General features: G+C 40.5%; 1 protein-coding gene across 1 annotated transcript; it reads left to right on the forward strand.

Annotated features, from left to right (window-relative positions):
• Positions 1–1617: 1617 nt before the first annotated feature.
• On the forward strand, positions 1618–13207 carry LOC138193397 (ATPase family AAA domain-containing protein 3-like). The gene is made up of 16 exons (XM_069141413.1): positions 1618–1851; positions 4166–4242; positions 4360–4461; positions 4581–4640; positions 4729–4798; positions 6603–6768; positions 6943–7012; positions 7141–7296; positions 7947–8003; positions 8099–8224; positions 8773–8897; positions 9092–9143; positions 9229–9299; positions 9408–9575; positions 9903–10011; positions 10096–13207. Exons 1-16 carry the CDS (start codon positions 1656–1658, stop codon positions 11959–11961), a joined length of 3471 nt encoding a protein of 1156 aa, XP_068997514.1. The 5' UTR covers positions 1618–1655; the 3' UTR covers positions 11962–13207.
• The last annotated feature ends 64 nt before the right edge of the window (positions 13208–13271 follow it).

A 13271-nucleotide genomic window follows, 5' to 3' on the forward strand; every position in this document is an offset into this window, starting at 1 on the left:
AGAGGGAGTTTTTCCTTCCCTCTGTTGGAGGTTTTTCTCCCTTAAAGAGGAGAGGTTTTTTTTCCCCTCCTAGCTTGTGGGAATTGTTGAATTGTTGGTTTATCTGTATAATATTGTAAAGTCTTGCTGTAAGGACTTTAATGTGTTAAGTGCCATGAAATAACCTATGTTGTAATTTGGCGCTATATAAATAAAATTGAATTGAAATTGAATTGAATATGGATCTACAAAACAAGTCAGTTGGTAGAAGCCTTGGAAAAGACATTCAAACTCCTCTAAAACATAAAAGAACAGCTAACACATCATATTACAACCCCCAGAACAACATAGCCTGCAGTCTTCTGTCAACTCATTTAATTTAAATGAATATTCAAAACATCTCTCTTTGTAACCCAGTACAGTTCTACAGCACCACAAATTAAAGTCTCCAAAATGACCCATCAACATCAATCAACACCTCTCTCAATTAGACTGGATCTTTGTTTCATACTTCACCTCAATGGTTTGAATGCTATGACTGATCTCCGTATGGCCCTGACCTATATGAAGAAACAGCATGTCGCAGCTTCTCTTAAATGCTGTCAAGCCTAATAGAGATGAGACCCAATAACCTGCCTTACTAATATTCTAATTAGCCCATATCTGGCCTCCTAAGCAACAAACATGTTGCAATAAGCCAGCAAAGCTATTCTTATCTGAGAGCAACACAACAGATGACCTTGATTTAGGCAAATAAAAAGAATGTGGTTGTATTCTGTCTATTTCATCTATGCATCATGTATTTACTGTCAATCTTTTCTCATTCAGTGTGTATTTGTGTAGGAATTATTCATTAGTCTTTATTCACACAGTCAATAAAACAGAACCATCACTACCGACCCTCAGACATAAACTGTACCTCATTTGTGAAATTACAGCATATGAAGATGGCTCTCATCCTCGAATGTGTTACACCCCTATTTTCCCGTTAGATATTGTTGTCTGGTGTTATTTATTCTGAATTTAACACTGTTTCTATCTTGTATGAAATAATAAGCATGGATGTACTGAAAAGTAAAATATACATCTGAAGGCCTAAAGTAGGCTAATATTATTTTCAGAATAAAAGCTTTCACTTGTTCACCTCACCTTGATGAAAAACACCAAGATAACTTTTCCTAAGACACTTCAACCTATGGTGCCTTTTATATACAGTTTATGGTTGAAACCCTACCGTGAATTGAAACTGACATTACCATCAGCTTTTACAGATTTAATGTGAAAGTTTTGACCGGAAGTTTATTTTTGTGGGCGTACTTTTTTCTCTGGTCCAATAAGCATTGTGTACAGGAGCACATTGGAGACACTGAACCACTAAATCGGCTGTGATTTGTTCAGCTTTTAATGTTCTATAAGTCTTTTCTAGCCTTTTCGATACAAAGCATAAATGACACATTACAATGTGACAATTTGAGCAACACAAAAAATATTTTATTAGTTTCACATCCAAAAAACGTTTTTAAAATGACATTAACAGATTTATTTTGAAAGTTTTGGCCGGAAGTTTATTTTTGTTTGTGTACTTTTTAGGTTGGTCTAATAAGCATTGTCTACATGAGCACATTGGAGACACTGAACCACCAACTCCAACTTGCAATTCACACTACAGGAGCAGCATGTCGTGGCTCTTCGGATGGAGAAAGGGCTCCGGGTCGCCGCCAGCGGAGGACCAAACGGCCGCTGCAGCGGCTGAGGGGGTCGGGGGAGCTCCAGGAGCTTCAGGGCAAGACAAACCCGGGGACAAGTGGAGTAACTTTGACCCAACTGGGCTAGAGAGAGCTGCAAAAGCTGCAAAGGAGCTCGACAAATCACGTGGGTCATTTTACCAGCTTTGAATTAAAATACATGCTTTCTTTAACCGTTTTCAAAGCTCTGTTGTTGTTGTTTTTTTTACTGGTCTGGACAAATTTTAAAAGTTTGGCACGTTCTGTTCTTTTCGGGTCAGAGTGCTTAACGCGGACTCCAATTCAAAATGTCAAGCTTTATCTTCACTGACAACTTGGCATATAATACACGCACTGAAAATGCTATTGTAAGAGCACATATTAACTCGAGGTGTCGTACTTTAATACGGCATACACCTGTCAGATTGAGCAGCACAATGTAGAAAACCTTTAAAAAAAAAAAAACTTAACCGGTAAAACTCCAGCAGGCTGCAGCTCTGAGGTGGGTGTAATTTGCCGGTGTGTTTAAATGGAGTTTGGTTGCACGAATCAGGCTGATGAATTGCTTACAATGTATCACAAGCTCGCTACAAATCAATAACAAATGCATCGCCGTACTGCGCGTGATTCCAGCTGTCGCTACTTTGTCACAAGTGCACATGCAGTCTGCAAGCAAAGTTGGAGATATTTTGAATGGGTGTGGCAAAAGAGCAATAAAGAACAAAGTGTCCCAGGCAGCTCAGCCCCTCACCTGTTGCACACATCGTGCCCTTTCGCCTCAGCACGTGTGTCCATGTGAACATGCGTGCTGCTGGTCACTCTGTGGGGTAATTTTTTTTATCCTGACAAGCAGAGCACGTTGTTTGTTTTTAAAGGTGCAGTATGTAAGATGTAGATCCTGGCTTGTAATACCGCTTTGTCCGTTAGGAGGCGGTAGTGAGTCACTGCATGGTCCAGGTGGGCTGCCCTCTGTCCAGTTCTCACAGTTTAGAAAGTTTTGTTGGATTTTGTTTATTCTTGCCTTGCTTTTTGTAGTTTTCTTTTTTTTTTAACTGATGAATGTAAAGTTAGATTTTATGGACCAATTAGTGAATTGACTGTTAAAATGGTCATTGTTTAAGGCTATAATTTATTATATTGCTTTCTTATTTTTGTTTTCAGCATGACCGTATTTGCAAGTGAACAGCCACAGCAACACCATGTATTGATACCATTTGTAATGATGTGTAGTATGGGATGTGTTGCCATTAGCTGCACTGAAGAACTTGTCCAAACAATGTCAACACGCCTGGTTTGTTTTCTACATGAAATTGCTTCAGTTTGATAAATAGTGAGATGACGAGCTAATTGAGCTCATCACGCACGGCTATTCTAACTTATCTGAACTGCATATCAACAAGCAGTAAACTCAGGAGACATATATTAACACTGTCAGTGATGTTATTCAATAAGCTACCTTTATACGCTTCATGGCCAACATTAGCATTAACAGCTGTCTCGCCAATCTAGAGGAAATGTCGCAAGTTTGATGTCAAATTTCATTCCTTTCCTCGCTAATTGACTGTCTCCAGTGGTGGAAAGCAACAACAAAAATGTAACTTTTGTTTTTATTGTATTTTGCTAAGTGCCAGCTATTGTTGTGGTTACTGTTCTACTCATTCAAACAAAAGGTTGGAGCCAAGCGGAAACCCACAGTGACGTCAGTCAAACAGCAGTGGCCCCAAAAGCACAGCTTTTTCAGGGCTCATTTCTAATTAATTACGGGATTATTTTCATATGGACTGTCAGGAAACTAATAAGAAGGAGTGACTTTAACTAACAACACCTAAATAGCTTGTGGAAAAAAAATTTGGGCTTCGTTTTCGTAAGTCAAATGGGAGTCAACGTACCCGAAGGCTTTTTGGAGCCAACCTCTAGCTGCACTTGGTGGAATTGCATTTTAAGGCGCTTGCGCATTGGCATAATTTTTCAGATCCAGAAGCTACGTCCACTTTTATATACAGTCAATGGTTAGAACACACTTCATCTTCTCATTTTGGACTGATGGCAGACTGGACACAACACTGACTCACTATCGCCTCTTGAGGTGTGGGGTGGTATTACTAGGCGGCAGGAGCGGGCCTAGCTGGTTAACATGCTCACTTCAGACATCTGTGCAACACAAAACATGGACGTCTTTGACATAACGTCAACACTGTAATTTATTCACATTTTGTTGATCATTTTATTCAATTACTGAATGTTTTAAGCAAAATGATTGTATATATTGAACCTTAAATAATGGTCGCTTAATTCATGTTTCGATTTCAGCAGTTGTTTTTACTAACTCCCCAAGAAACAGGCTCACTTGTGCACCGCCTTGTGGTGCCCGTCATAGGAATATTACACTCATAAGTCCAACTACAGTTACCTGTTGATGGTCAAAATTTAAATGGTTGAACTGTTCTTACCCGTTTCAACAGGGCATGCCAAAGAAGCGCTGGATTTGGCTCGTATGCAGGAGCAGACTGTACAGCTGGAGCATCAGTGTAAAGTGAAAGTAGGTGTTGCAGATGTGATTCTGTGATCCACTGATACTGTTTCGATTAAGTGACTGTTAAAACCGTGTTGTCAGTAAACAAAACGGTAACCAAACCCCCCCCCTCCCCTCCAACAGGAGTATGAAGCAGGTCTGGAGCAGCTGAAGGGAGAACAGATCCAACTCCAGTGGGAGGAGAGACGGAAAACACTTGCAGAGGAGACGAAGCAAAACCAAGCAGTAAAACATGACAGCAGCAGATATATGTGCATTAGGATGATATGATCCATCTAATTTCCCTCTGATGTTTCCAAGTACTGCATATTAATATAATTGGTTATTTTTTGTATCACATCTAGAGGGCTCACTATCAAGACAAACTGGCTAGACAGCGGTATGATGATCAGCTGAGGCAACAGGTAATCCTTACACCCTCAAACAGACACTGAAAAAGAATGTCAGCTGTACCTGAATGGAGCGTTCATCATATGTTTTGTTTACCTACAGCAATTCCTCAGCGAGGAAAACCTTCGCAAACAAGAGGAATCGGTTGTGAAGCAAGAGTCCATGAGGAAAGGTAGAACATCCTTGTATTAGGATTAATTCATCCACTCATGATATTATATTTTAAAAAAAAGAAAGTATTTTATTATCCTTTTTAAAGATGCACTACGTATGATTTGTGCTACTCCACTGCAAATAATGACCATAATAAATCTGCAAAGGTCAATAATGTTATTGATCAGATGACTCAGCGATTGCATGGTTTGCTGTGAGATTTGTGGCCCTTTAAAGTCTCTCAGAGCCCCCTGCTCTCAGAATCAGGACAACCCCACAGTATTACTTTTATTCTAGTATTTATTATGATAATGAATTAGCTCTTCACTTTGCATTGTGTTTTTGTGTATTTAATTAGTGAATAAACCAAAAATGTGTCTATTATTTAATAGTAAAAAAAACAAAACTACAGTGAGGATGGTTGGCTCACAGAACAGCTGATGTTCCAACAATTTATTTGTCTCAATTGAAGATGGTTGGATGCATTTTTCTATACATGAAGGGAGGTATGAAAAAGTAAATAAAGGGAAGACTCACTTAATTTACTCACTTGAGATTTTCATTATATTTAAGGTATTAAACAGAGAAGTCGAAATTGATATAGTACAAATACCGGACATTCAACACAACCATCGAACACTCATTACCATGAAATGATAACCAAATAACAACCAAATAAAATAACAGATGAGGTTAGAAAGTCCATGGTTCTTTTTTTTTTTTGGTCACAATGGTTAGGTGTGGTGATTTCAGGATAGTTTAGGTATTTAAAACGTATGATTTAACAAATAGTGAAGGGGTGCAGATGGTGATCATCATTGAAACCATATGTGCTTTTGTTTTGAATGGATTTGTTGCAATGTGAAAGAAGTCACTTGTAGTGCCAATTTATCACTTGACTTTCAACTCTGCTAAACTTTTAGCCTCTTTTACTCAAATTGTTTTGGTTTTTCAGCTGACAACTTTGATGTGTTCATTCAGTCCCACCTAGATCACTGAGCTCCTCTCTGGCTGCAGTAAAGCATTTCATTTTTACATGGACAAAAAAACCAATTGATAAACCTCTGACATAATTTGGTGAGCATATGTGGACCTATAGTATTTAGCAAGAGCTGTGTGTTTCCTTCAGGGGTCAGTGGACACTATAAAGAGCTTGAAATTCATCAGGTGACAGAAACACAGCTCCAAACAAATCCTAATTTACTTTTTTACCTGTTAGGCAACTGTTTGTGAATACTTTAGCCATAATAATTTAATAAGATGATAAAACAGTTCGTTGTGTTGAGTGTATAGCATGTTTCAGTGCCCTCATGTGGCAAAATCAATATATTGTTGCTTTAACTTGTGTCTCAACACAGTAAACTGACTGACCATGTGTGCTGTTTTCCTGCAACAGTAGACATTAATGGAACAGAATAGATGATACACCCAGAACAGTCTCAATAAAAGTTGTTACAAAAATTGTAGAATTGTTTTAATTTCTATGCAAATATTTTACATCACAAGTTAGAAAATGCATTTATAAGGAAGGAGCTGCTGTAAGCTGCAGTAAAGCTGTTATACTTCCTGCTATACATACATAGCGATTGATGAAATTGATATATTAGTTAATGTCCACTGCAGGGCCGAAAGGTGTCCCACATTACAGTAGAGGAGCCAAGAAGTACGAAGGAACTGTTATCTTTAAATCAGATCAATCTAGTATTCACTTTGTGTAAAAATAATTTAGGCCTCGCTGATTAAAAGTAGGTCAAATGCTCAGTCCCGTCAGAAGTGGTCATCAGCAGGTAGTTATTAATATTTGCTTCTTTTTAATTTTTCAGCTACTATTGAACATGAAATGGAGCTGAGACACAAAAATGACCTGCTCCGGGTTGAAGCAGAGGCCAAAGCCCGTGCTCAGGTGGAGCGGGAGAATGCAGATCTGATCAGGGAACAGATCCGCCTGAAAGCAGCTGAACACAGACAAACTGTCCTTGAATCTATAAAGTGAGGACAGAATGACTTTCCACTTTCCTTAATCCTCAGAGTAACTGGCATGTCATCCTCTAGTATCTGTCTGAGCTGTAAGTTGCAGTTAAACACAAACCCCAGAGGGCAGCAGCGACTGTAGCTGCCACGGCGGAAGCAGTCGGTGTGATAATTATGTTTTGTTCCTGGCAGGACGGCGGGATCGGTGTTTGGGGAGGGATTCAGGGCCTTTGTCTCCGACTGGGATAAACTCACAGCCACGGTAGATCATGTTCGACCTGTCATGCTTTGTCACGCTCTCACCACAGCAGGACTACAGATGTTTGTGGGAGGCAGTGGTCTTCATTTATTGTTTGTTGGTTTGATGATGTGTTTTTTTTCCATCCTCAGGTTGCAGGATTGACCCTGTTGGCAGCAGGTGTTTATTCTGCCAGGAATGCCACATCGGTGGCTAGGCGGTACATCGAGGCTCGTCTGGGCAAACCGTCTCTGGTCCGAGAGACCTCCAGGTTATCTGTTGTGGAGGCTGTCAAACACCCAGTCAAGGTCAAATTACACTCAAATTTGTATGTTTTTACTATTTATTGTGTGGTTGGCGGCCTGCTGATAATATCTAACTAACATCATCTGCACAGGGATAAAATACATGCAGGATGTGTGTAAATGACATATTTTAATGAGGTATCTTTGCATAATACATTTTACATTAATATTATTTGATCATTAAGATGTTTTTAATAGCCACTGTCCATAAACAATAATGATTGTTGTAAATGAGGTATTTGACATCAGCCTGGAAGCTTAATTATTTTCCAAGAAAATAAATAGCTGAAATAGATTTGTTGATTTGTGTGTTGTCTGTAGTGCATTCTGTTAATTCTGCCAAATAGACTGAATGTGCAAAGATTTTAGGACTTAACATGAAAATACCAAAATCTCCAGAAATCATTTCTACCAATGATTTGTTGAATACATTAATTTTATTTCTCGGAAACTAAAATAACAGATCTTGGTCATTTGCTGAATGTTTTGAGTTATTTTCAGTATTGTTTTTTGTTATTTTTCACATTCTGACTGAATTATAGGAAATTCTGTTTATAGTTGAAATATAAATTCCCCTGACGAGCTGATAACCATGAAATGATTTGTGCTAAAACAAGTCATAATGCAGTTCCCTCTGTTTCTCTCATTTATAGACAGCCAAGCGCCTGAGAAGCAGACCCCAGGATGCTTTACAGGGCGTGGTGCTCAGCGTGAGTGTTGCACTATACATGGTTTTATGTATTCCATATTCATGTGTTTGGATGAGTGTTAAAACTTCCAGATGTTAACATTGTGGTTCACACAGGCAGGCTTGGAGGAGTGTGTGAGAGACATTGCCATCGCCACTCGTAACACCAACCAGAACAAAGGCTTGTACAGAAACATCCTGATGTATGGACCTCCTGGAACTGGAAAAACTCTCTTTGCGAAGGTATGGCGCCTTTTGATTTTCCTCACTTTCCATGTTTTTTGACGTGTCTGGCTTTAATGGATAGTTGAGGGTGTAAACTCTGACCTTTTATAAAAATAAAAGATTGTTTTGCTACTTCTTTATGCTGATTTACATACTGCAGTATTATTTTAACAAACAAAACTACCCATTTTATTCAGTTCAGTTAGTGTAACACAACAGTTAGTGTTGGTTATTTCTGGAAAAATCTCTGATTATGTCATGTAATGCTTCATATTTCTCTGATTTGGAAGCTATAGAAAAATTGTTAACTAGCAATGATGGCTTCACAGCAGTTATTGATTAAAAAAACATTTGACAAGAAAAACCTGATCCTACAAATATCATTCTTTGTACATATAATGGTACATGATAATATTTCCTCATACATTTTTATATTTCTTTCATTCTTTGAAGATGCTCAGTTGTGAATCCATATATTTTCTATATATTTAGCTTTATACTAAATGTCTTTGACATGACAATTCTATTTTTCTTTTTTTTTTTGCCTCTCTCTTCATTGCTTTCAGAAACTAGCTCTCCATTCAGGGATGGACTATGCCATCATGACAGGTGGGGACGTGGCACCCATGGGGCGCGATGGAGTCACCGCTATGCACAAGGTGTTTGATTGGGCCAGCACCAGCAGGCGAGGGTAAGGCATTTGAATTCGCTTAATTAACAACCAATGAATTAGCACTATAATGTGTTTTAGCTGTTAAGTATGGACTGGACACAGTCTTACATACAGAGCTGCAGTTATCTTTCTGGCTAATTACATCAAAGGCCTTTAAGAAAAATGTCCGTTTGTAAGCTGCTTCTCTTTGACGTCCTCTGGTCTCTCTGCAGTCTCTTGCTGTTTGTAGATGAAGCTGATGCATTCCTGCGCAAGCGAGCCACAGTGAGTTCAGCTGCAGTGCCATATGCATGGTGTTGATGCCCTGTTTTTAATCATATATTCATGAGTCCTGATTTTTACATTGCAGGAGAAAATTAGTGAGGACCTCAGAGCCACGCTCAATGCATTCCTCTACCGTACCGGGGAGCAGAGCAACAAGTTAGTATCTCGCTTTATTCCTTGTGTATGGCTGGGCATGAAAAGGTCATCGTCATGACTGAAAAGGTCACTGGCCGGGTCTAAGTACTCTCATTTTTCTCTCTTCAGGTTCATGCTGGTGCTTGCTAGTAACCAGCCAGAGCAGTTTGACTGGGCCATCAACGACCGCATCGATGAGATTGTTAACTTTGCATTGCCGGGTCTGGAAGAGAGGGAGAGATTGGTGTGCTTGTATTTCGACAAATTTGTATTGGGTCCCGCCACTGCTGGGAGACAGTGAGTATTGTATTTCATTAAGAGCTAGTGTTGCTGCTCCGTGGCGCAGGTACTTTTCCATCGCTAAGGAAAGCATTTGTTCCTAGAGAGTGCCTTGCTAGCTCAAGTTGCATAATGGTGTGCATAATGTGTTCAATACGGAAACCACAGTGGTGTCTGAATCTTTCTGATTGCTTTCATGAAGTGGTGTTTAAGTAAGTCCTCTGAAAGTAGTCCACAAGCAGAGTGCTTTGGTCATTTGAAACCAGTAAATGTAAGGATAGTCAATTATAAGAAACATGTTAAAGCCCACTTACTGAACAAACCTCCTGTGCTTTAACTCAACAGGAGATTAAAATTGGCTCAGTTTGACTATGGCCAGAAGTGCTCAGACATTGCACAGCGAGCAGACGGCATGTCCGGTCGTGAAATCTCTAAACTTGGTGTGGCCTGGCAGGTGAGTAGGAAAGCCTGTTGACACAAAATATGAATTCAAAACAAACCCAGAAACAGTCATTGAATAAATGTGTTTCCTGCGAAGGCTGCTGCCTACTCTTCTGAAGACGGAGTCTTAACTGAAGCAATGATTGACTCAAGAGTTGATGATGCCATCAAGCAGCACGCACAGAAAATGGACTGGCTGCAGATGGAAGCAGGTGTGGGGGTTGGCAAGGTCGGCATTTACCTCCCCAAGGAAATGGCTGCAGGACTCACCACGCTGAAAACTGCTTCACTTGCACAAAGTGAAGATACAACGGCGACTATACAACAAGTCCTTCCACTGCTTGAGGTTGTAAGCAGTGCTGCCCAGGCACACGCAGCCACGCCACCTTCAGAAGTGCAAGCAGATGTTATCCTCCAAGAGGCAGCCGCTTTGGTAAAAGAAAGTGAGGTTGTTCATGCAACAACTGTAGATAAAACTATCTTGAATGAAGCAGAGGCAGTTGAAAAAATTGTGGAGACAGCTGCTGCTGTCCCATTGGTGCAGGAGGCTGAGGTTGTTAAGGACCCAACGGAGGAGGTTCTAGGAACGGCTGTAGCTGCAGAAAGTGTTGTACCAGAGGTTAAAGAGATAGAAGCTGAGAGCGCACCAGCTTCCACTGTACAAGAAGCTGCTGCTGTGAGTAAAGAAGAGCCAACTACTGATTTAGTGCAAGAAACCGGGGCCTCGGAAGTAGTCAAGGAGGAGAAGAAGGTTGCAGCACACCTTGACACATCAACACTCTCTGCTGTTGCCCTGGAGAAGGAATTAGACGCCGTCATCTCTAATGATGTCCAGGAGCCAGAGGCTATAGTAGCCACACTTTCCCAGGACACTGTTGTTCAGGCAACCACTCCTACAGATGGTGTGGAAACTGAAGCCAATAAGGCTGTAGAGGAAGCCGCAACTGATTCTGTAAAGGTGGCAGAGGAAGTTGTAAACAATGTAGCTGAAATGACCGAGTCCTTGGCAAACATCGTAAAGGAGGCTGAACCTATAACAACTGATGTGGCCAAGGTGGTTGATGCTGTAGCAACGCTCACTGATGAGATGGAGGCAGCAGTCATGAAAGAAAGCGAACCCACAGAAACGGTGGTTGTCAAAGATACAAATGAGGTTGCAGTGGAATCAGAAACATCAGAGATTACTAAAGTGGCTGAAGTGACAGAGATGGAATCTAAAATTGTGGATGCAGAGATAGTTAAAGAGGTTGAACCTCCGATGACTGAGACAACTTTGAGCGAAGTTGTAGCCACGCCAACTGAGTCTGCATTGGAAACTGAAGCCCTGGTCTCAGAGGAAACCAAGATCACTCAGACTACGACCACAGAGTTGACCACAGAGGCTGAGATTGCGAAAGAGCCTTCACCTGCAGAGATTGCTGCCAATGAATCTGAGGTTACAACAGCAGAGGCTTCCAAGGAAGCGGAAGTCCAACCAAGTGAGGTACTCTCTAGAGAAAATGGCATCAAAACTGAAGCCACAGCCTCAGAGGTAGCCAAAGAGGCTCAGGCAGTGGCTGCAGACTTTGCCACAGAGGATGCAACTGCAGAAATTGTCAAAGAACCTTCACCTGCAGAGACTGCTGCCAAGGATGCCGCAGAGGTTTCCAAGGAAGCAGAAGTCCTATCAACTGAACGGGCCGACACTGCGGTCACAGAAGATGAGAAAATGCCTGAAACTACTGAGGGTGCTGCCAAGGAAACGGAGGCCAAAACAACAGAGGCTGCAGTTGAGGTTGAAGCTGTGGTTTCTGAAGTCTCTGACGAGAAGCGCTCAGAAGCTGACCAGTGTGAGAAGTCATCTGCCTCTCAGACTACCAGCAACGAAGAAGCTGAACCCAGTCAGACAGAAGAGCCTTTATCAGACAAACAGAGTGGGGTTGCCAGCGACAAATCACAAGCCAAACCTAAGCCAACAAAATGATCCTTTGGGAACTTTGATGCGGTGATACTGTGAATGAAGAGCTGTTGTAATTCTCCAACTCCTGAGCCTTGAATTCTTCCTGCTCTTCTATCAGTATGTTTGTGACTCATTTGCTGTGAATCCCAAGACGAAGGTAATAGTAGCAGTATAATGCCTGTGGGTTTGCAGTAGTCTTCGTAAAAGGATGTATAAACCACTGGGATTGATCGACTGTTGCATTCTTTCTTTCTTTGTCTCTTCTGGTCTTTTTTGTAATTTTCAAAGTCTGTGGATGAGCAACATTAGTTCAATTACATTTTGGCAAAATGCTCGTTAGCAACATTTCTTGGCTGGCACTCAATGTCGTGTTGAATCATTAAAATTGAAAGAAAACTAATAAACAATCTTCTTTTTTTTTTAATTGCCAAACATTCCCGTTCACTCGGTTTCAGATTACTGTAAATGTTATATTTTTGGCTTCCAGACTGCTGGTTCAGCTCTTTATCACACCAAAGCCTGTAATAGACCTGGAGTCAATGAGAGGATACTGTCAGTGCCATGTTTTTGCCTTTGCGTGAAAAGTACACGCATGTATGACCCTGGTCATGTGACCAAATACAAAGACTGATAATATCCATGTAGGGAAGAGGTTGGATGGATGGAACAAACACTGGACTTTTACCAAATAGACTGCTGTTCGTGTGAGAAAGCAAAGGTCAATAGGATTTTTTTTTTTTAAAGTAATGTAAGTTACTTGCGTAACATAATGTACTTAACTTATGTAATGTACGCTAAGTAACTTACATAATGTAACATCACTTACCTTTGGAGACAAATTTTAACCCAAACCATTATCTTCTAAACATGACTACATGGTTTTTGGTGCCCAAACATAAGGCACCTTACTTTTCACTCCTAGGTAAGGCAAAATGTGACGCATTATCCTCTAGTGGACTGATGGTGTATTACACCCTTTGGCATGGTACTGGATTGGCTGGTCACAGCAATAATAAATTGTCTGCCTCCAAAAATAATGGAATACTGGAAATTTAGCACCGTCTTTAAAGATTAAAAAAATGTGTATCTACGACGGAACATCCAACCAAAGTAAAAGTATTCTTTCAAATGCCCTCGCTGCCTATAGTGTTATACAGTCTGATATCAGCATTATCCAGTCATAATACACCACTGGATAATAGTGGAGGGCATTTCTCAGTTGCATCAGGGTGTCATTGGTATTGTTAGTAATTTCAGAAAGTGTTGTTAGTCCGTGCTTTTGTAATTTCTATTTGACTTATAATAAAGCAAACCGAAGCTGTCAGCAGGACCTC

Source organism: Embiotoca jacksoni, unplaced genomic scaffold (assembly GCF_022577435.1).
Source record: "Embiotoca jacksoni isolate LCO1_2020_lvr unplaced genomic scaffold, fEmbJac1.0.p SCAF_9, whole genome shotgun sequence".
Taxonomy (NCBI): Eukaryota; Metazoa; Chordata; class Actinopteri; family Embiotocidae; genus Embiotoca; species Embiotoca jacksoni.